This window comes from Scheffersomyces amazonensis, assembly GCF_036850825.1.
Source record: "Scheffersomyces amazonensis strain UFMG-HMD-26.3 chromosome Unknown RJT21scaffold_4, whole genome shotgun sequence".
NCBI lineage: Eukaryota > Fungi > Ascomycota > Pichiomycetes > Serinales > Debaryomycetaceae > Scheffersomyces > Scheffersomyces amazonensis.
Window position 1 is genome coordinate 723,580 of NW_027042744.1, and position 22,527 is coordinate 746,106.

Below are 22,527 nucleotides of genomic sequence, written 5' to 3' on the forward strand. Positions count from 1 at the left end.
CACCACTTCAATGATAGTAACAGAAAGCCGTTTGTACTCCATGATGGTCCTCCGTACGCTAATGGGGATTTACATCTTGGCCATGCTCTCAACAAGATCCTTAAAGACATCATTAACAGATTCCAATTAATCCACAACCAGGCCCTCATAAAGTACCGACCAGGCTGGGATTGTCACGGGTTGCCTATTGAGATGAAGGCCACTAATCTTGAGAATGAAATCAAGGCCATTACTCAAAAGAAGAAGAAGAAGAACAAGAAGAACAAGAAAGAGGAAGAGGAAGATGTCCCGATTGTTTCGGAAACGCTTTCCGCCGTCGAGATCAGAGCTGCCTGTAGACGTTTAGCCACCACTATGATCGACAACCAAAAGCAGCAATTTACTCAGTTCGGGATTATGGCCGATTTCAACGACCCCTACATCACCATGGCCCATGATTACGAAGTCAACCAGCTCCGGATCTTTGAGAAACTCATGGAAAACGGCCTTCTTTCCCGACAATTGAAGCCTGTATGGTGGGGATGTGAAACTCAAACCGCTCTTGCCGAAGCTGAGTTGGAATATAACTCCCAGCATAAATCTACGGCTATCTATGTTAAGTTCCCATTAGTTAATGTTCCTTCGCACTTGGTAGCGCGTCTCCCCCAACATACCAACTTAAAGTTATTAATATGGACATCTACGCCATGGACTATTCCAGCCAATAAGGCCGTGTGTGTAAACGAGCTGCTTGAATATACGGTAATTGCTTCCGATAGTGGAGAATGGCTTGTGGTGGCACAGCCATTAGCGGAAGAAGTTCTCCGTCTCAACACCAACTACACACAAGTGGACATTAAGCTTAGTGGAACTGAACTTGTCGGATTGAGGTATATCAATCCAGCTGCCAATGACAGAATAGAACATCCGGTTCTTCATGGAGATCACGTGGTATCCAGTGCCGGAACAGGACTTGTGCATACGGCTCCTGCTCATGGAGGTGATGATTACCTCATAGCCAAATCCCATGGCTTATCCATCAGTTCCTCAGTCAATGGACAAGGCCGGTACATTGCAGATCACCTTCCCGCTGGTTTCCATTCCCTCATCAACCTCAAAGTCACCGAAACCTCAACCATCACTCAGTGTCTAGACCTCTTAAACCAATCAGATATGATCTATTCGATCGATCGGAACTTTGTACACTCATATCCGTATGACTGGCGGTCCAAGACTCCCGTGATACAACGGGCTACGCCGCAGTGGTTTGTCAATGTTGAGAAGATTAAGCAAGTAGCTATAGATGCATTGGAAAAGGTTCAGTTCTGGCCGGAGTCTGGTCGGAATAGACTTCCGTCATTCATTCGTAATCGGAATGAATGGTGTATCTCCCGACAGAGAAGTTGGGGAGTTCCACTTCCTATAGTATATCATAAAGATACTGATGAACCATTAGCTGATATGGAAGTTGTTCGGTATATAATCGACCGCATATCGGAATATGGAACCGATGAATGGTTTGTAGCAGAACCGGAACATATAACCCGTTGGTTACCACCATCATTTGAGTCTTCGGCTCACTTATACCGTAAGGGACAAGATACTATGGATGTATGGTTTGACTCGGGAACATCTTGGACAACCCTCAGTGATCAGACAGACTTTAAATCATCCCAGCCATTGGCCAATGTATACTTAGAAGGCAGTGACCAACACCGAGGCTGGTTCCAGTCGTCGCTCTTAAATAAGATCATAGCCTCCGGAACCAATGGTGCCGACTTTAAGGCCGTAGCTCCGTTTGAAACTATCATTACGCATGGGTTTACCCTTGATAGTAAGAATATGAAGATGTCTAAGTCATTGGGTAATGTGATCTCTCCCCAGCATGCTATTGAAGGAGGAGGTAAACCTTTACTTCCGGCATTGGGGACCGATGGGTTACGGCTCTGGGTAGCTTCTTCCAACTATACAGTAGATGTCAATGCGGGACCGGAGATCTTGAGCCGAGTATTTGAGAATGTCAAGAAATTGAGAGTTACGTTTAAGTATATGTTGGGGAATTTGAATGAGTTTACTCTGGATCATATGGTGGAATATGGTCAGTTAAGTCCATTGGATAAGTACTGTTTATCGACACTTTATCGACTCCAAAGCAGCTGTGTAGATCACTACAAGAGTCACAACTTCTCCCGAGTGGTTAATGAAGTCAACTTCCATATGAATGGACTTCTCAGTGCCATCTACTTCGATGTGTCTAAGGATTGTCTCTATACCGATAGTAAGCATTCAATCCGAAGACGGTCTATTCAAACAGTGTTGACACATATCCTTAGAACTTATATTGGAATCCTTGCACCTATTCAGCCATTACTCACTCAAGAGGTGTGGTATGAATACCAGCGCTTGTTTGGAACTCCAGAGTCATCTCCCTTTATGATGCCCTGGAACTCCTTCTACCAATTACCGGCTCAGTTCCTCAATGAATCTATTGAAGCTGAGTTCGATGTGCTATGGAAGGTGAGAGACCATGTCAATAAGCAATTGGACACACTAAGGGCTCAGAATCTCTACAAAAACAAACTTGAATTAGAGATAACTTTAGCGACAGACCACAACAGTAGTCTCTATACATTGTTACAAAGTCATGTGCTGTATTTGGATGATTACTTGTTGGTATCGGGGGTTGATGTGGACACTACCCCATCAGGTGGTTCTGCCATACAACCGACTGTGAAATCCACCTCTACCATCGTCATTGATGAACAACCACTTACCATAACGATCCGTGCCTCTTCCTACTTCAAATGCCCGCGTTGCTGGAAACATACAGCTCCACAACCGGAGGAACTCTGTCGTAAATGTCACTCTACTGTACATAGTTAGTGTGTAGTCCTGTATATAGTCATTTTATCCTGTATAGTAATAGTCATAGTAATAGTACCTGTACATATAATATAAAAGCACGTGACTTGAGGCAGCACGCCCGGTCCAGCCAATCACATTCCGCGCTTACCAACCAAAGTCCGGGGTCCCCCCCCCCCAGCAATAAATTCACAAACTCACTAAGCTCAACTATACTGTATCTCCACCATTTGTAGTGAACAAGTAATGATCTCCTTAGTCACCCGTCCTACTCTTACTGGAGCATCCAGATCCGGTGCTGCCCTTTTAATTCGTGGTATAAAGACCATTCCTCAACCTCCTGGTTATATTGTTGGTACAGTTAATGATGCTTATGTTCCTCCTAAACCTCATAAGGCTGAAGGTTCTTATCATTGGACTTCTGAAAGAATTGCTGCATTTGCTTTAGCTCCTTTAACTTTGGCTCCTTTAGTAGGTGGAACTTCTACTATTTTAGATTCTACATTACTGACTATATTATTATATCATTGTTATACTGGATTTCAATCATGTATTACTGATTATATTCCTAAGAGAGTATATGGATCTTACCATAATTATGCTAACTACTTATTGATTTTTGGTACTGGTGTAGCTGGTTACGGATTATATAAGATTGAAACCTCGGAAGATGGTGGTGTAACCGGTATAATCAAGAAGACCTGGAATGCTTAGACGATAGGCTTCTGTGTGTGTCTATTCCATATCTGCATGAGTTTATTATATTTATTTATTCACTATTAAGTAGCTACTACTCTCCTACATACAATAATACAGGTTGTTATGTTACGTTACGTTATGTTATGTTATATGATCAGGAGTCTTTCTCTTGCGAGTATTCTCCTTGTTATCTCCCACCAATTGGGGACTATCGCCAGTACTCTTTGTAGTACTCAATTGCTTCTGTAGTGGTATTAACTTGTTAGTATACCAATCCCGAATATTCTCTATAGCATACTTTACAGACCGAGTAGGGATATCTCCATGTTCATCAAGTACTCTTAATTCATACATATCACTACTATAGGCATCTCGTAACTGTACAGACCGAAGCAGAACCAAATCAGTATCATCTATCTGAGCCTCTACCAACCCATCATCTATCATATCCATTATAAATTCTTCAAATCCTATCCCAATGGCCTGTAACCCGGAGCCTATACCATATTGAGGGTGTGATAGTATATCCGACACGGGGATTCCAGTACTGGACCCATCCAAATCATTGAACAACGCTATCACACTCAACTTGACTAATTTAATCTCACACTGTAGTGGTAATTCAATGTACTGATCCCTGTATGTTAAGTACTGCTGGTAATTACCGAAACAGAACAACTCTATAGTGTTGCCAATGGGCGAATTATCCCCCGTTTCTGGCCCTAGAAATTCCACATAGCTGTAAGTGTGGCTGTCTGCTAACAATTCCACAAGTTGTTCTACGCTGGTGAGTGTCATGCTTAAGTTGTGTGGTGGTAATGGGGTAAAGTTGGGGTTGCTCAAGTTGACTTTAGTTATGTAGTGGGCTGCTGCGGCATGGGTGCAAAACTATCACCACTTACGACTTACTTAAACAGGCACTGTGTACACTTTATTACTGCGGCATGGAGCCATGCTTACTATACTTAACTATACTTACTTACTAACTAACAGCGTTCATATCTAACGACTTCAACCAGTAGGCTAGCACAAGCACTGAAATACAAGCAATTGTTATGGGTACTGTGTACTGCGGGTCGATGGATCTGTGTAATTGTGTAGTTACTGGAGAATCAGAATTATCGGGTACCTCTGATGCCTCTGGAGCTTCAGATTCTTCAGTATGAAATATGGCTTTGATTGTGGATATCGATGAATGTCGCTCTTCTTCCGAAATACCATTGAGTTCACTGTCATTACCTATTTCTTCTAATTCCTCTAATTCTTCGGGTGTTATTATATCGTGATGAACAATGTCTTCGTCGTCGGAGATTGGTGGTGTTAGCTCTACATTATCATTACGACGACGTATTTGAGGAAACTGATTATTACCGTCAGGCACTATATTTGCTGCAGAATTATGAATAATTTCGTTAATTTCATTATCATTATCTTGATTGTGATGAGGGGTAGTGGGAGTCATTAATGCATTACTGCCTCCATTAGAATCATCTCCATTCCGATGCAATGAGATTTCTTCTGGGTGGAAATGACTATCCACACTATTACCATTACCATTAGATATATCACTCGGTGATAGTAATTCCGAATTGGAACTGGTATGATCGGTAGTCGGGAATTCTTCTAGGATTAATTCTGTCGATGCATCCTTAAATTCAGAGAAATCTCTTCGAGATGAACTTCGAGATACTTTATTCGATTTCCTTTCTGTTTCTAATTGAACCTGTAAAGCATCATATTTATCCTTTAGTATATCATATTTACTCGTTAGTTCATCACGTTCTTGTACGGATGATTTTAACATCTGATTCAATGTTTCTTCGAGTTTACTGGATTGTTTCTCAAGTGATACAATCTCTTCATATAGCTTAGCATTGGTAGCTCTTTCGGCCTTTAAATCACTAGTAATAGTTGCAGTCTTTAATTTGAATTGCTTATCTAGATACTTTGAATTAATGGAATTTACATTTTCTTGATAGTTGGTTAAGAACTGACTTATGGAATTTAAATTATTGTTCTGTTGCTTGATTTTCGATAAGTTGATTACTAAGAGGTTGATAATGCTTTCAAAGGTATTGGAATTAGTGATTTGAGAATTGTTGAAAATACCAGAATTGGCACTTGAATATAACCCCAATAAATTATCTTCAAACGTAGGATTTATATCTCCAAATAAAGCATTATCAAATGTAACTTCTTCAATATTCTTTTGTGCTTTTGTAGTGGAATTTGGTTGAGATTCCTGAGCTTTAATTTGTCTGTATATGTCTTCAATAAAGCTCAAGTGTTTGAATTCTATGCTTGAGTCTTCTTTCAAAAGTGAGAAATTGAATGATGAGTCTGATGATGAATTGGAAGGTGAAGCATTAGGAATTACACTAATATTTTCAATCTTAAGACTAATCTGTTTATGGGTGGATTCAGTTTGAACATTAAATCCTAAACATACTATATCTCCCACATTGATTTCTACTGGTTCATCACCTAATTTGACATCATTAACATATGTACCATTAGACGAATGTAAGTCCTGAAGCATAAGTTTGCCATTACTGGGATCAATGAATATTTGGGCATGATTTCTACTTAGAACTCGAGATTCAAAATATCCATTAGTTACATCTGGTTTATGTTTAGTACCAGTTGGTCTCCCTAATTTTGTAGTTTCAGGAAACGTACTAACAGGTAAATGTTTCTTTATAAATGTATCATTGAGTGGAATCAATGTAACATAGTATTGTACAGGATTCCTTTTCTTAGGTTGTAAAGTATGTTGACGATGACCAGGAGGGAGAATATATGTAGTCGTAGCAGAAGATCCATTAACATTGACATTAACAGGAGTTGGAGTAGCATTGGCTACCACTTGCGATTGTGAATTAGAACGTTTCCGATTGCCCATTATAACTGTATTCTTACCGGTAATATTACTACTAGTACTACCACCAATAGAATTACCATTACCACTAGTGTTACTACTACTAGTGTTAGTACTATTACTATTACTACTATTACTATTACTATCAGTATCTCCACTTAGGGGAAAGGGCAGGATTGAAGACGAATCAGCGACATCGAGATGGAGTGGAATGTCGGCCATGGCGGTACGGGTCCTTTACGTTCCCACTGTACTGACACTTGACGATAGAACCCTCGTTAAGGTTCTAGTAGCAGTACTCTGGTCTGTCTGGCCCGATTTCGCACCTGACTTTCGGCAGCTGTTTTGGGTCGGTCGTGCGCGTACTGCATTACTTTTGTTTACATAACACTACCTACATTATCAATATTACTGTTATTACTATTACTACTACTACATATAAACAGACTTCACTATGGCAGCTCCCTACAACTCACTCGGTAACTGTCTCAGCTCATTGCGAGAGTCAGTGCGGCTTCTAGACGACTCGTACAAGGTGTTGTACGATAGTACCAAAGATGTGCTGCGCACTAAGAAGGTCCTCTTAACCAAACGAGTGTTTGGACTCATTCCCGAGTCCGATTTGAAGAATGCAAAAGTCAACTTCAAGGGCCAAATAGAGCCACAATTGAGTCTGTTATTGAGTACTATTGATCGAGAACTTGTGAAGCTCAATAAGAGAAAGGTGAATTTACAGAATAAGTATGATCTTCAAGCTGTACGATTGAGTGGAAGCACTTCCTCCTCCAACACCAACACATCCACCAATATCCCGTTAGATAAAATCAGTAAAGTAGATAGTACTAAATTGTCAAGACTAAAGTTCTTACGCAATAAGAAGGAGAGATTGAAGTATAGTTTGTCGAGGTTGAATCTTCAGGATAAAAAGTCGCGATTAAGTGTGACGCCATCGTTACCACATCCTGACAATTTGGGTGTATAGTATAGTAATAGAAGTTTGTTATGATAATGACAGTTTTGTTCGGCTGATGTAGTTTTTAATGTAGGTGTAATTGTAGGTGTAGTTGTGGTACAGTGACTCAAGTAGGGGAGTCTAACCTGTAAAAAAGGATGAAAACCACCTTCCGTATTAGGCAATACATATGCGGGTTGAACCCATCCTAATTTCGGTCAGTGAAAACCATCATGAAACATCAGTGCATCAGCAATCATCTACAAGTTAGCTGTTATCAATCACAATCTTTCAGACAACCAACAACCAAGAAACACCAAATACACAAACATGCACACGACTAAAGTGATAACGTATGTTTTCTTAGTGGCCATGGCTGCTGCCAAAAATGTCGTAGACTTAAATGCGATTAATGCTGCCTTCCAAAATGAAGCAGTACACAAGAGAGATGCTAAAAATATTGTAGACTTGAATGAATTCAAGAGTGCTATTGAAGCTGAAGTGGAAGATGCGGGATTCTCCAAAAGAGATGCGAAATATTCGGTGGACTTAACAAAACTTCAGGATGCAGTCAGACATGAGGTAGAATCGTATGACAAGCGCGGCGAAGACCAGTTTCGATTTATTATTGATGAAGACGACTCGAAACTGAATGTCTTACAGTCGCTCTTGCCACAGATTCAAGCCATTTCCATTATGTCTGGTTACATTAGAGATAATGAGAAGTTATCCATTAAGACAGAGTTAACTAATGAGACGATGATTATTGTAGCTCCAACTAATGAAGCTATAGCCGGTAAATTATCAGGATTAAAGCCATGGGAATTTCCTAATCCAATCACAGATAAGATGGATGATGAGACAGTAGAACGAATCTTAAGTCAGAACATTGAATCCTTCCTCAATAACCATATAGTTACCAACTTTGAACAGAATTTGTCCATCAATAAGGAGGATAAACTTATAGAGACTAAGTTGGTAAATGGAGACTTATTGAAGATTAAACAAGATGAAACCACACAAAAGTTTGCCGTAGAAGTCATTCATAAACATAAGAATAAATCTACAGGCTGGATTGCAGTACAATCAGTCAAACAGGTGGATAATGGATTCATATTCATCGTTGATGATACATTGGTTAAGCCAAAGATTGCGGGCAACTTGTAGGGTAGGTATATTTATAGTTAGTTATAATGCGTATTTATTGATTGTTATTACACATATTTTATTGGACTACTGGTAGAATCTAAGCTTGGACTTATACATAAACTGACGAACAAATAAAAAGAAAGAGATATAGAAACAAGGAAACAAAGAAACAAAGAAGAAAGTAACAAAGTAAGAAAGAGAGAAAGAGAGAAAGACTATCTATTCATTAAGGATGCTGACCCCAGTCTCTTCTGACTTAGCTCCACCAACTGCATATTCCACTTTCCACTTGATCTTTAATTGTTTACTCTGTGGGTTTTCAATAGTAAAGTCTTGGGAAATTCCATTGTTGGCAAAGCCAAATAATGTCTCGCTAGTTTGAGGTTTCAATTCGAGCTTGCAGGATTTAGGAACTGCAATAAGGAACTTCAACTGATTCAAAGTGGAAGCTGAGGGGTTACTCAAAAGGACTTTACCTTTAAACAATTGGCTGGTGGAGTTGGGAAGCACTCCAATCTCAATCTTAAGATTATTGGATTGGTTAATCAAGAGATTGGATTTAGGAGCACTAGCCTGGATTTGGCTAGGAGTTGAACTGGGGAAGTTTAATCCGAATGGATCTAATGAAGTGTTTGATTGTAATTGGGGAGATGGTGAGTTTAATCCGGCACTACCTAACAAATCAAAGTCGTTACTAGAACTATTAGTGGTTGGTTTAGGTTGTTGTAAAGGTGTGGTAGAAGCACTATGGCTTGGTATAGAGTTGTTTCCACCTAAAGCAATTGAACCACCTGATCCAAAGATATTAAGAAGATCATTACTATTGCTAGATCCACCAGTACTGGATGCCGTACCACTAGCAGGAGCTGGTGTAAAGGCTAAATTGGCTAAATCACTCAATAAATCATTATAACCTTGATCATCAGCTTGATTTGTTCCTACATCATCATCATCAAAATCAATCAAATTTAATTCAGCTGCTGCTTTACTGGCAGCTGCACCACCAGAAACAGAAATCTTAGATGCTTCATCCACTTTCCCACCTTTAAACAATTGGAATTTAGTAACTACAGAATTAATATTATCATTTAATCCTAATAATTCTTGAACTTTACCTTCATCATCATGTTCTTCTTCAATAATTTTAGTGACAATTGGTTGAGAACTTTTAACTGATGAGTATAAATCAATAATGGCTTCATTAGAATCATCAATTTTACCTCCAGAGTTTTGGATAGTATTCAACATCTCAGCCAAGATTTCCACTTTCCTCTTTAATCGAGCAATATCATCAGTTACTTGTTTCTTATTTTCTTGAACATTATCATCCTTGAATCCAGCCATAATCTTCATTAATTTATTAGCTTCTTGTAAATCTTGCGGCTTTCCTCTTCTAATTAATTCTTGTAATTTAGCACTGTGAACAATGGCTTCCTCCTTCTGTAAATCTTCTAATGACTTCAAAGTATCCGAGGGATTCAATACTGCAGCATCTTCAACTTTAACTTCGGGGAATATATAACCTTTATGACCCAATAACCGATGCATATCCTTAATATATCCGAAATCATCCTTATACTTTGAAGTCTTACAGATGGTCTGATACCATTCTTCAATTTGTGCAAGAATTAATCTTTGTACTCGAGAATAACGTAATGGTGGTCTTTCTGGAAATCGTTTTACTAATTCATTAAGGAATTCCTTACGAGATATCTGGAGATGGAATGGATATCCACAATTCTTAACTAAATTGTCTAAAAGGGCAATTGCCAATTCAGAAGTTTGAGGATCCCTTTGACTAATGAGTTTTACAACAGCTATAGCAGCATCACGTGGAGTGGACCCTTGTTTAGCATTAACATAATCACAAATTTCAAGATTTAAGGCTAAATTGGGTTCATTGTTGGTAGGACGACAGGCTCGGTAAATTCGTCTTAAGAGTTTGGGGTTTATATTCGAAAGTGAATAGGAACTGGAACTGGACAACGACATGATGTTGGTGACGGGGGTAGCGGTAGTGGATTTTGGTGGTAGTGCTGGTTGTGTTGTCACTCTTTATAATGCAATTGCTGACTATGGGTTGCTGGACCTGGTGGAGGTTATCCAGTGGGAGTGTCGTTTTTCTCCCTGGGTATTTTATTTTGCGCGGCAAGTGTGACGATAGGGGCAATAGGGAAGCCAGCGAGAGTTAGTGAGAAATAGTGAGAGTATTTAGCGAGTGATTAGTGAGAATTGAAGGTAGAGTGGTTTGTGAGAGTATTAGCGAGTACGATTAAACTTTGGACTAGTGAAAGTAGTACGGAGCCATGGTGGACTCACAACTGGTGCCAATGTCTACCGCAGATACTGATCCTGATCCTGATCCACTAGAGATCAAACAATTGGCCCTTAGTTATGACTACTTAATATACAAAATTAATGATCATATCGCAAACTTGGCCGATGACACATATGAGACAATCCGTCACAAACAGTCCCTCATTGAAATAAACTATTTTGAGGACCAATTGGACTTGCCAGGTCAATTGCAGGAAGTGGACCGATTGCTTGAGCAATGTAACCAATTGGAATTGGACTTCCTTAAGCTCGACCAATTACGTATGTTTATCGGAGATTTCAAGAATCGGATAGATGCATTGGAACGAGGGTTTGATGAGCTCGAATGAAAGTTAAATTATAGAACAATCATGTATTAGTTAAGTAGAGCGTTAGTTAAACAGTAAAATAATGAAGTAATAAAGTCTTAATGTACATAGTTAAATACAGAACAATAATCAAAAGTCAAGTCTTAGGTGTCTAAGTTTTGTCGACACTCGCCGTGACAGGAGGAACAGGGTGAACAGGAGGAACTTTCTCATTAGTGTGAACCTTCTCATTAGGGTAACCTTCCTCAGCAGCGTGAGTGGCGTGAGCAGTGTGTGCTGCTGCTGGTGAAGTAAGGCTTGCAGAGGTTGCGGAATGTTTGACTTCTGTGGTCCCAGTCGTAGCAGGTACGGCAGCAGCAGCATGGCCATACTTTTTAACCAAATGCTGCTCCAACAATACAAAGTTTCTGGAATTGCACTTATATAAGATATTAACCACATCCCCCACAAATGGGATTAAACCAATCCCAAAATCCAATGCGATATTGAAGTACATTCTCAGTTCCAAAAGTGGGGGTAAACCTCCTTCAATTGCTCGAGCTGTGTCTAAGATATTCAAGGCAAGAAACAAAGTTATGACATCTCCTACCCATGGAAATATCCCAATGATACCAGACCAGCCTAATCTGTAACCACATAAACTCAATTGAAGGTCAAGACGATAGGCTTGCTTCTTGACACTCTCTAATACCCTTAAGTCATTCTCGGGAATGAAATCTGGAAGCTTTCTTCTTCTCTTGGCTCCCTTTCTTTGATAAAAATGTAATTCATTATCAGGAATAGTCTCGAAGTATGGGTCATCTTCGGGACCTGCTGTGGCAATGTGGTCTAATTGGGTCTACATAGATTATTAATGTTAGAAAAGTCCCCTAGTAAGCAAAGTTTATAGTGGTAACAGAGGTGTAACATACCTTTTTCAAGAAATATTTATAAAGTAATTGCGACATGATATCTTATACAAACTAATGGTCAGTAATTAAACTAAGATAAATTAAACAAAACTATTTAGAAAAGAATTCTACATTTAGTGACAGCAACCCTCAGCTCATCATGAAATTCCATGCCGGGTTTTGTAAACATTCAAGAACAGTGGGCTGCTGCGCAACAGAACAATGGCTCATCCCATGGAAAATGTGTCAATTGAGATATCATTAACTATGTACAGAATAGAATTAACAGAGTTTTACTTTATATATACTTAGACTATTTTCTTTTCCTTCTTTAGTTTTTCAAAGTATGCCTTTCGTAAATTTCTTAAATCCGGGGGTGTTTCTATACCCATCTCTTTTCTAAACTCATCAATATCTTGTTCTAAGATATTTTCCCAGTACACATTGATGAGAGGCTTAGAGTTTAGACCACTCTTAACGGCCCATGGATAGTATATATTATATAACCTCTCCTTTTGCGATTTTTTTAATCGTAAGGGAGCAAATAATGCTCCTAATCCACTCATAGGCATTCCGATATTCATGAATTCAAATACTTTTACTGAGATTTCTCCTTCGATAATTATAGGTAATCCCGTCACAGCGTGGTAAAAGTCATGACATTCCCGGTATCGTTGATAGATATATGCCAATTCTTCATCATCAATATATCTCACAGGTACTCTAGTGTCGGGACTTACACCTTCTCTATCTAACCATCTTACATATGTGTTACCAATAGAATTGGTTGGTAATTGTCTTAAATACTCTAAATCCAATGAAGTAGATGTCATTCGAGGTCTTTCTCTAAGTATCTGTCTCCCAGTTGGATCTGCCAACATTTTTCTTTGTAAAGCTCGTAATATAGGCAGAATGGCACTGGATTCTCCAAGTGCTACAATGAATTCATTCCGTTCTGGATGGAAAAACGATCCAATCGAAGATCCTACAAACATTAAAAGCTTCTCATATGTATACAATGGTATATGACCAGGATAATTTGGCTGTGGACGAGTAAACAACGGTTTGTCTACTACATTCAGCCTTCTTTCGTTAAATTTGTTATGTAACTCTCCTTCCTCCATCTTCAGAGCTAAACGATTATTCTCACTAAACAATAACGAGCCAATTGCCGTTACTGCTGCTGTGAGAACAAATTGTCTTGTCTGACTGAGGTTGGCTACACTCAACAGACCTCTACTGGCAATTCTATTCCCGATCATTAAGCTCTGTCTACACAAGTTATGTATTTACTTACTTTGTTACTTTCAAGTTCTCCAGAACTGGAGAAATGGTTCCACGCCATTTTTTTTCGTTTAGCGCACTACGAGCTTTAAGTTGCAAAATTGCCGTGTACCATTAACATAACTACTACGTTAACTCGGGATATAGGTTTCTAACTATGGTATCTAATATATTGACAATCAATAGCTTGTTCAAGTCACATGTGCTGTTGATGTTGTTGTTGTTATCATACGCTGCTGATGCATTGTAGTTGAAGATGACCAACATTCGCCGGATTCGGACCTTCAAGTCCTGGTCGTTCTCACCCACTAGACCAAAAAACGAATAACGGGGACTAATAATAGGGTTTGCGAACGACTGGGGAATCTTGTTCTTAATCAAGTCGTAGATCTTTTCTGTCAATTGGTCTATGGTAGTGTATGAATCTGGAGACAGAGGAGCCTGCTCCTCCGTAGATTCTTTGTAGAAGATGTTTAATCTGAGAGATGAAATGAGTCCACTGAGACTCTGCTCGCCTAGTATGGGTGATTGGATCAATTTCTTCATGACATATGCTGAGAAAATGGAATTCACTTTATTGTAGATCCACGAATTTAATTGAAGCAGTTGTACAACAATACTAATTATGCTGGAAACTAACGGCTTCCTGGCCGATAAGTTACCAATAGTGTTAACTAATTGAAATACGCTTGATCCAAAAATATCAACTTGTGTATCTTTGGAGGTTGATTTCGGTTCTACTGATTTCGTGGAGACTATAAGTCTACTCAACCTTGTATATGCAGCTGTTATATAAAATTGAACTTTATCATAATATGTTGTAGTATCCTGTTTCGCCTTAACTTGTTTATTGGATGCTGTCCTAGCATCTATTGAATCTATGACTAAATCAACTATATTACCTATTACATCATTAAGAATGAAATTTGGTGATGACAACTTTTCGAATATAATCGATAGCACAAGATCACTAACGATAGTTATAGTTAAATTTGTAATTATAGTGGATGACAAGGGGTTGACGGGAGAATCATTGGAGTATATCACCTCAAGGATATTTTTAACTAGTATCCTAAAATATGTTAATGGATCAGTATTACGTTCAAAAATGATATGACTATTCTCCAAATAATCTTCGATAATGGTCTGTAAATCCTTATGAGGATCGTAGGCAAAACTATTCTTTAAATTGGCATTCATGTAATATTCATCAAATATCTTCAAGTCATATCGGTTATTGTCATTAACCAAATCCAAGATATGAGTATTGATTGCTACTGATATTTCATCCACTAGATTGAATAAAGTTACCTCACTTTTAATTACTTTATTTACTCTTGAACTAAAATTTCTAACAAACTCCATAAGCACTTGATAAATTAATTGTAAAACATCATAGTTATCGGTGTTTAATTTGGTTAAATACCATGAATTGACATACTTGACCATAATCGTACTGAGAAATAAATGGATCTGAAGATTCAATGGCGAATAGTCCTTCTTATTATCATAAGTCGATGGAATAATAAGAGGTAAATGAGTTAGCAAATGGTTTAACGACATCTTATTATTCTTAATTAAGTACTTGTTGGGTACAAACAATTTGTAGAGGAATTTGAATTCCTCTGTAGATGTAATTAATGTATCATTATCAGTAGTTGAGTTTGGAGATGAATCAGCCATAAGCTTTTTCGCTCTAGGCTTGAAATCATTGGATACTATAGTACGTTTATTGATTTTAAATCCTGATGGAATAGGTGAACTAGTTAATTTCAAACTAGGAGGAACTATGGGGTTGGTAGGTTTTAGATTAGTCGAAGGTTTGGACTTCATGTTGATAGTGGATGATTTAGACGATACATTTGTGGGGGTAGTTACGGTGGTGGTCTGCGCATTCTTTTGATTAGTAGTGAACTGTAGTCCTGCTAATGTTGATACAGTAGTCTTGATAGGTGCAGGTTCAAGCAATGGCTTTCTATCAGTTGTCTCCTGTGGCATGACCAAATCGTTTATGGGTGTATCGCTCAATAAACAAAGGACAAAGAGAACTATAATCTAGAAATTTTTTGACAGTGCGTAGTATCACGAAGTGTGCAACGTTATTGAGTTACTGGTGGCAGAATGAACAGAGGAGCCATTTGCGCGTGGAGAAGGTTCAACAGTTCCGTGAGTGCTGGTGGGGCGTCATGTTCGACCAAGTTTGTACCGTTGATAGAGAACTACAAGACGTTGAAGCATATCCACTTTGATGGGATTACTCCGTTCGACAAGGGACAAGCCATCCAGAATATGATGGTGAATGCCAATCTTGACTTCAAGAAGATCGAGAGTAAGATTCGAAAACAGAAGCTGATTGCGGCTTCTCAAGGTTTAGTTTTGAATGATTATGAGAATGAGTTGCTTACTAAGATCTTGGATATCAAGCCCAGTCCAACATTATTAACATTTGAATTTGAGAATGTATATACTGGGGGGAAGAAGTTGAAGCAAGATCCTTCCATGGTTGAAAAGATCGCTCAGTTTGAAAGTTTGGGATGTAAATATCATCAGTTAGAAAGAGGAGGTCAGATCACTTGGCATGGGCAGGGTCAACTAGTGGCGTATCTCATTTTGGACTTAAAGCAGTTCAAGAATTTGTCAGTTCGATGCTTTGTGGATTCGGTCTTATTGAAGTCGGTTCAGAACTTGTTGAAGAAGAACTATGACTTAGATAGCTATACCAATGAGAATCCAGGAGTGTGGATGGCTAAGAATGACTTTAAGATTGCTAGTGTAGGTTGTAATATTCAGAGAGCCATTACTTCTTATGGGATTGGCCTTAACGTTGCACCAGACTTGAAGTTCTTAAATACGTTTGAGATGTGTGGGTTACCGAATACCACTGCCACATCTATTCAAACGTTACAACCCGAATTGACATCTCTTAGTGTTAAGGAAGTGGGTGATTTGTATGCTAGGGAAGTAGCCAAGTTGTTGAATATTGAGGTAGTTCAGCACCAAAGTGGAGATGACATAGAGATACAGTAATAACTTGTACATAGATAGAGAAGTGTATAGTATACCATTTTCTACAATAAATAATTAAATTGAAATTAATAATATTAAGCACTACTTGACAGGAGAAGAACAAATTGATAACGGAGAAAAACATAGACGATTATAAGGAAAACATAAAATTATATATAGAGGAGACATATACAAAAGTCAAAGTAGCGTTGCATAAAGCAGAGTTTTTTTGATAATAATTCATTTTAAAGTTGATGAAGGAATTTTGAACACTATAAAAAAAGTAAGTCACAATCAATGGATGATAATAAAGCATGATGAATCTTGAATATTATTGTATCTATTTTAGAAATCTTTTAATCTGTTATTTTGTTGTGCAATTGAAGTGATGATAACTTCTTTTAGTAGTTGTAGGATCCTTAGAAGATGGCAGCTCCAACAGCAGCAAAACCAGCAACAACGGCAGCTAATTTACCAGAATTAGATGAAGCGTCACCGGCCTTGGTGCTTGAAGAAGTAGAGGAACCAGAAGCAGAAGATCCAGAAGCAGTAGAAGATCCACTGTCACTGTTACCACTCTTGTGAGATGAAGATGATGAAGCACCACCAGCACCAGAACAATAGTACTTGTCACCCTTAATGTCACCATTTTGATTCAATTGTTGGAATTCAGAACATGATAATTCACCATCAGTCTTTAAAGTAAAACCACCAGCAACCTTAGTTAAGGCTGGGAAAGTACCGTTGTTGAAAGTACCGTTAATGTTAACAGAACCACCAATTTGAGTCAAGTTAGGGAAACCTTGGAAAGATTCTAAAAGTGGATTGTCGGAAATTTGTAAAGCACCACCAACAGAACTTAAGACTGGGAAATCTAATTGATCCAAGTCGTCATTTTTACTAATAGTTAATGAATTACCAATAGACTTTAATTCGGTTAATTCAATGGTATCTAATGAAGTTGAAGCAACAGATAAAGAACCATTAATAGAAGTCAAGTTTGGAGCAGAGAAGGAGTTAACTTGTTGTAAGTTAAGGTTGTTAACGGAAGTTAATTTGTCTAAAACGACATCGACCTTTTCAGCATTGTAAGAAATGGATAAAAGACTGGTGACGGATTCTAAACCAGAGTCAATAGATTCAATGTCACCATTGTTGTTAACATTGAAAGTAGCTAACTTGTAAACATTAATACCTTGTAATGAAGTTAAACCAGTGTCTTCAATGATAACACTGTTAGCAGAAGTAAGACCAGTAGTTAAACCAGTTTCTTCTAAAGCTGGTAAAGCGTTATAGTGTAAAGTGTCAACAGTAGTTAATTGAGCAAAGTTAACAGTAGCTAAAATGGTGTTAGCAATTAATTCTAAAGTACCAGAAACTATTTGTAAAGTTGGGGCATTAAGAGTAACAGCAAGAGTAGCATTTTGAACGGTAAGGTTACCGTAAATAGCTTGAACACCAGTAAGATCAATACCACCAAAGGCAGTACCTTGGATAGTAATATCACCAACAGCAGTAGCACAAGCAGAAACTTGAGCAACTTGTGCGGAGTTAGTGGCAGTAAAGTCTGAGAAAGTACAAGCACTAGCAACTGAAGGAGTAGCAGTAGTTAAAGTTGAGTCTAGAAATTAGATTGTTAGTATATCAATACTGAATACCAAAATAGGCAGTCCCCGCATTCCTGTATATTGAGTCAATATTTTTCAGACATTATTTATTTTTGACGCCTTTTTGATCTACCCTCGAAATTCAAACTCTTCCGACTTTGGAAAAGGGAAATCATAAGCATGTATAAAAACTAATTTAGATGCACGGCAAAAATTGAATTTTAATTATGATTAAGGTTAGTGATGGCACACTAAATCATTAAATATCTCGCATAATCTATTGACATAACCATTCATAGCCGTTAAGCATAAATAGCAAGCCAATTTGAAAGGGCAAAGCAAAGGTACTTAGTATGATAAAGCCCAATTCTCTTTAACCGAAAAAATGCCCTAATTTTATTTTCCCTATTCTTTGACTCCTCCTCATTTTGAGCCACTTCTTCAATGCAGATTAATGTCAAGCTAACATGAACATTAATAATGAATCTGCAGCATCGTCCGACATCATGATCTGAGTCAATCCTTGGATTGCTCGAGTCAATCCCTAAAAATTGACGACGCCGATGGGTGCTGGTGCCAGTCGGTAATATCGGCTCAAAGAACGAAATTAAAGAATGAATTACCGAACATATGAGAAAAGGACGAAACATAACGAAACAAGAAAGACGTCAAGCTTCTTTGTCCAATGACCACATTTAGTTCGAATTCCAATTCCAATTTCATTTCTTATTGACATCAAAAGTCAATCTTTTGACTTTACCAAGTGAGCCAGTCTAAAAACCTCTGAAAATAACCGAAATCCAATGGAAATCCATTGGACATTAACTCAATATAAAGGCAGGCTATTTAAAATGTAAAAGTTTTAATACATACTGTTATCGGCAGCTAAAGCTAACCCGGCCAAAGCGGCGGTGGTGAAAACGTTTTTGAATTGCATCCTAATAATTTCTATCTATTTCTCAGACAACTAATACAAGCGAAAGTGAAGTTGCAAATGGACTTTGAAAGGACTTGATTGAAAAGACTAGTGATTTATAAAAAAACGAAAGAAGAAGAAGTTCAACAAATTAAAAAATTCGAAGTAAAAATTGGAAATCAGAGGAATTTAAAAATTCAAGGGCTTTTACAGGATTGAATAAGCGGAACTCTTACACAAAATTTCTATTTATACTACTGAACCTCAGTCAAAGAAATGTGGGAAATTTTTTTAGGGACGAACGAGCATGGAAATTGAGTGGGCGATTTAGAGGTATAGGCACAGCTAGGGGGAAACACAAAGTTATTATTCTTATTGTATGCGAAGATTTATGTTTATTATTTACCTATTGCTATTAAAGATACTCTCACCATTATTATGGATATTGACTATTATACAAACTATGAGTGTTAGAAATTAGAGTATTATTTAAAACTAGTTTGGTGAGTTATTTCCGCAGCATAAAATAGGGGGGCTCCGACCGAATCTCTGTGTATGAATATACTCAACACAAGAAAATATTGCAGTCATTATGATAAGTAAATTAAGGTGTGGGCATGATGAGAGATTATTCTGGGCAATTGTAAAGAAATTGTAAGAAGGAGTCTTTTACTATAATTCCAGTAGGGGCACCAAAAAAAGGTACTCTAATTAACTTTTTCAACGATTCAATCCAATCTTGGTTCTTAACTATAGGAAAGTTTAATATTATCTAGGGTTCAATGTAAAGTCTGTGTCAGGGAACATTACTTCATTCAAAGAGAGCCGCCTCGAGAAAAGGTTTTGTTCAACCTTTTTAGTTTTTCAGCACTGTTTGATCTGCCCTCGGAACTCCAAATACTCGAACCGGAATAAACTATTTGTTTATTTTAAGTCCCAAAGAGGAAATCAACAATATGCTAGTAATTTAAATGCATGTAAGACAGGAAAAAATAAAATATAGAGTTATGCCAGGGTGAGCGATTGACTAAGTTTGTACGAACAGTATTGTCTTTATAAGGTGGGGGAGCATGTTCACCACTTGAGCATTGACACATCATGATGGTACTGAAATTGCGTTCTTAAAAAAAAGCTTATTGGAGTGCTTGCATTAATATGAATTTTGCAATTAGAAATAATAAGCCTGAATTATCTTTGATTGTTCTCATTGCTAGACGATGAGAGCAACTACAAAGTAGACGATAGTGTGTGAGTTAACAATATAAACAATATTCACAGTCAGAGCAATCTACTGTCATGAAGCTTGTTTGACCATTATAATCATATGATAATAAGGTTTGTTAAACCAAACAAAATGCTGGCTTATAACCAATTAAGGGGGTGAAGAAAACGAAGGAAAATATCAGAAAGAAGGAGAAAATCTAAAGAGGCACATTGTTGCTATTATTAGATTTTATTACACAAACTCATAGCCCAATTTATGGTAAAGTGATTCCTCTTTGTTTAATATTCCTTAAGTATTTGGTGATTTCTTCTTATCATCAAGTTACAACTGGACTTGTATGTAAAATTCCTTATCTTTACGTAAGCCCAGAGCTCGTGCCTCTTTAATGTATCACTTTACTTTGATGCCGGCATTTTAAGGTTACATACCTTATAACAAAGGGAATTTGTGGTTTAGAATAGAATGTTCTTCAATTCTCGCTTGACTGATGATCAATAGAGGATGACATTCTTCCTTTCATTAATTCAATGCTGGTAAGTGCAAACTTTGAAACTTAATTTCAAATTCATGGAACATGTAAAGAAAAGCCTCGACTTTCTTGATTGGATATGTCAACTATATTTAAGATTCAGATCAAAAAATCAAGAAAACTAGAAGAAGTTATACCAGTACCAAATATGGCTTGCAATTGTAATTTATGTTATTTCGGGAATTGGTAGATTCTCTGCGACTTATGAGAAAAGTAATGATTTTCAATTTAATCGCTTGTCCCTATTTCTGCATAATAGAGACAAAATATGACCACAAATAGCTTAATTGTAGTATAGACCCTGATCAATTCTCGGTGCAACCTTGTTTGGAGCTTACCGAATTTCTTGAACTGTAATCTTTTTGCTACTCGCTCTATTTTATTTAGTTATGAACGCCAAGCTTAAAATACTTTTTGTAGATTTTGATAATGTTTACGAGAATCACTAACCAAAGCAATTCATCTCTATCATCTATAAAGAATAATGCGACAAGAGCACATTAAAGCTTCTTAATTGAAAAAGAAAAGATTAGAGTAATGTATGTCATAGAATAAATCTATTACACGTTCAGTAATATGTTACCGGCCTATGTATGAGGAGAGTTTTTCGTACTTACGGGATTTTATTAGAGAGACAAGTCATATCGCTTCGAATCAAAATACCCCTCAATTCTCATTTATCATTCATTTATATTCCATTCATACGAACTTGCGTAAATCGTGACGGGGCACGGCTAAAAAAATCTTGCTATTATCATCTACTCCACGGATTATAACGTACCACCTCCGTAAATATTAATATTCATGCAAAATGAATCCCCAAGTTTAAAAAAAGTCAGGAATTCCATAATGCACCGTAAGTGGATCATTTAACTGCAAAGCTTGGCTCAATCTCATTTTAATTTAGTCATACTAATCTAATAAGACTCTGTATATTCCACCTCCTTGGATAAGTCAATTAATCTAATGCAATTGTTGGGAATATTTTTTGGATTCTAACTTGTTACTCTTATAGAGGCTTTCTTTTTGAGATTATTATCTCCTATTTGCCAGATATCTGTGAAGTTAACTGCAGATAGCATAATATTATTACCATCACAGGTTCGTCCATCTCGTCATTTTACTTAATCTAGTAATTGCAGGCGTTTCCCCTTTTATTTTTGTATATCGTAGGGACCCGCCTTGGCACGTGATATGACTCCTATCGAGATTTGGTGACTACGGAAATCCTTATGGGCAGCCCAGAGTTGACTAACTGAAATGTGGGTGACTACGTCTGAAATTGAGTCTTTCGTAATAGATTCCCAATTTTACCGGTCATTGTAAATTTACGCCACCGCCGCTTGGTTTCCATAGCTGCTCCTCTTTAAAAATACAACTTTAATTTATTTAATTTATATAATTTATATAATTTATGGTCACCGTACAACTCAATACAACGCTTGAGCGCCCATGTGACGTACTCAATAAACAAATTCGTAGCAACATGTGGATTAATATTTAAACTATTTTAAATACAAAATGGTCAGACGAATATTTATCTGATATGTAAGATCACGGTTTTTGGGTTAGTTTATCCGTAACAGTAAGAAATATTTTTCAATATTCGTAAATTGAGTTGGTAGTCAGTCGGCATTTGGTGTAACGTCGGAGCTGCACAGGATGCATTAGCAGACAGCTGAAGCAGTTATATAAAAAAAATGGAATTGAAAATCACTCACCGGAGAACAAATAATTCATGGAACTGAATGTCGAGCCAAGAGACAATAGAAGCCCGTAAGTTGCTGGGATTGCACTGTGACATTAATATTAATAATATTATGAATATGTGGTTCGTGTGTATATTTTTTTCTAGGAACAGTGAAAGTATCATTGAGGTAATACATAACCAATCCAATAAAATACT

At 37.5% G+C, this 22,527-nt stretch overlaps 13 protein-coding genes across 13 annotated transcripts; 6 read left to right on the top strand and 7 right to left on the bottom strand. All coding sequences in view use genetic code 12, as the record gives it.

The window, feature by feature from the left end:
- Positions 1-241: 241 nt before the first annotated feature.
- RJT21DRAFT_121129 (isoleucine--tRNA ligase) lies at positions 242-2,941 on the top strand. Its single transcript, XM_064881983.1, has one exon. The coding sequence runs from the start codon at positions 355-357 to the stop codon at positions 2,860-2,862; it is 2,508 nt and encodes an 835-aa protein (XP_064737831.1). The 5' UTR covers positions 242-354; the 3' UTR covers positions 2,863-2,941.
- Positions 2,942-3,043: 102 nt separating this feature from the next.
- Positions 3,044-3,658, top strand: RJT21DRAFT_121130 (succinate dehydrogenase membrane anchor subunit). Its single transcript, XM_064881984.1, has one exon. It carries the CDS (start codon positions 3,088-3,090, stop codon positions 3,553-3,555), a length of 468 nt encoding a protein of 155 aa, XP_064737832.1. The 5' UTR covers positions 3,044-3,087; the 3' UTR covers positions 3,556-3,658.
- On the bottom strand, positions 3,619-4,450 carry RJT21DRAFT_42024 (uncharacterized protein). The gene has a single exon (XM_064884504.1). It carries the CDS (start codon positions 4,336-4,338, stop codon positions 3,682-3,684), a length of 657 nt encoding a protein of 218 aa, XP_064737833.1. The 5' UTR covers positions 4,339-4,450; the 3' UTR covers positions 3,619-3,681.
- Position 4,451: 1 nt separating this feature from the next.
- Positions 4,452-6,708, bottom strand: RJT21DRAFT_42023 (uncharacterized protein). The gene has a single exon (XM_064884503.1). The coding sequence runs from the start codon at positions 6,638-6,640 to the stop codon at positions 4,523-4,525; it is 2,118 nt and encodes a 705-aa protein (XP_064737834.1). The 5' UTR covers positions 6,641-6,708; the 3' UTR covers positions 4,452-4,522.
- On the top strand, positions 6,698-7,645 carry SPC19 (Spc19p). The gene has a single exon (XM_064881985.1). The coding sequence runs from the start codon at positions 6,873-6,875 to the stop codon at positions 7,398-7,400; it is 528 nt and encodes a 175-aa protein (XP_064737835.1). The 5' UTR covers positions 6,698-6,872; the 3' UTR covers positions 7,401-7,645.
- Positions 7,646-8,605, top strand: RJT21DRAFT_121133 (uncharacterized protein). The gene has a single exon (XM_064881986.1). The coding sequence runs from the start codon at positions 7,701-7,703 to the stop codon at positions 8,535-8,537; it is 837 nt and encodes a 278-aa protein (XP_064737836.1). The 5' UTR covers positions 7,646-7,700; the 3' UTR covers positions 8,538-8,605.
- A 32-nt stretch (positions 8,606-8,637) lies between these two features.
- On the bottom strand, positions 8,638-10,668 carry GGA2 (phosphatidylinositol 4-phosphate-binding protein). The gene has a single exon (XM_064884502.1). The coding sequence runs from the start codon at positions 10,509-10,511 to the stop codon at positions 8,739-8,741; it is 1,773 nt and encodes a 590-aa protein (XP_064737837.1). The 5' UTR covers positions 10,512-10,668; the 3' UTR covers positions 8,638-8,738.
- A 181-nt stretch (positions 10,669-10,849) lies between these two features.
- Positions 10,850-11,185, top strand: RJT21DRAFT_114667 (uncharacterized protein; the record flags this gene model as incomplete). Its single annotated transcript, XM_064880262.1, has 1 exon — positions 10,850-11,185. The coding sequence occupies one exon, from the start codon at positions 10,850-10,852 to the stop codon at positions 11,183-11,185; it is 336 nt and encodes a 111-aa protein (XP_064737838.1).
- An 18-nt stretch (positions 11,186-11,203) lies between these two features.
- RJT21DRAFT_121135 (uncharacterized protein) lies at positions 11,204-12,167 on the bottom strand. The gene is made up of 2 exons (XM_064881987.1): positions 12,076-12,167; positions 11,204-12,002 (listed from the first exon to the last, which is right to left on the bottom strand). The coding sequence occupies exons 1-2, from the start codon at positions 12,109-12,111 to the stop codon at positions 11,316-11,318; spliced, it is 723 nt and encodes a 240-aa protein (XP_064737839.1). The 5' UTR covers positions 12,112-12,167; the 3' UTR covers positions 11,204-11,315.
- A 195-nt stretch (positions 12,168-12,362) lies between these two features.
- Positions 12,363-13,316, bottom strand: COQ4 (ubiquinone biosynthesis protein; the record flags this gene model as incomplete). Its single annotated transcript, XM_064880263.1, has 1 exon — positions 12,363-13,316. One exon carries the CDS (start codon positions 13,314-13,316, stop codon positions 12,363-12,365), a length of 954 nt encoding a protein of 317 aa, XP_064737840.1.
- Positions 13,317-13,464: 148 nt separating this feature from the next.
- On the bottom strand, positions 13,465-15,171 carry RJT21DRAFT_114670 (uncharacterized protein; the record flags this gene model as incomplete). The annotated part of the gene is made up of 1 exon (XM_064880264.1): positions 13,465-15,171. One exon carries the CDS (start codon positions 15,169-15,171, stop codon positions 13,465-13,467), a length of 1,707 nt encoding a protein of 568 aa, XP_064737841.1.
- Positions 15,172-15,394: 223 nt separating this feature from the next.
- RJT21DRAFT_121138 (lipoyl(octanoyl) transferase) lies at positions 15,395-16,411 on the top strand. The gene has a single exon (XM_064881988.1). It carries the CDS (start codon positions 15,460-15,462, stop codon positions 16,363-16,365), a length of 906 nt encoding a protein of 301 aa, XP_064737842.1. The 5' UTR covers positions 15,395-15,459; the 3' UTR covers positions 16,366-16,411.
- ECM33 (Ecm33p) lies at positions 16,412-19,062 on the bottom strand. The gene is made up of 2 exons (XM_064881989.1): positions 18,825-19,062; positions 16,412-17,965 (listed from the first exon to the last, which is right to left on the bottom strand). Exons 1-2 carry the CDS (start codon positions 18,886-18,888, stop codon positions 16,764-16,766), a joined length of 1,266 nt encoding a protein of 421 aa, XP_064737843.1. The 5' UTR covers positions 18,889-19,062; the 3' UTR covers positions 16,412-16,763.
- Positions 19,063-22,527: the final 3,465 nt, after the last annotated feature.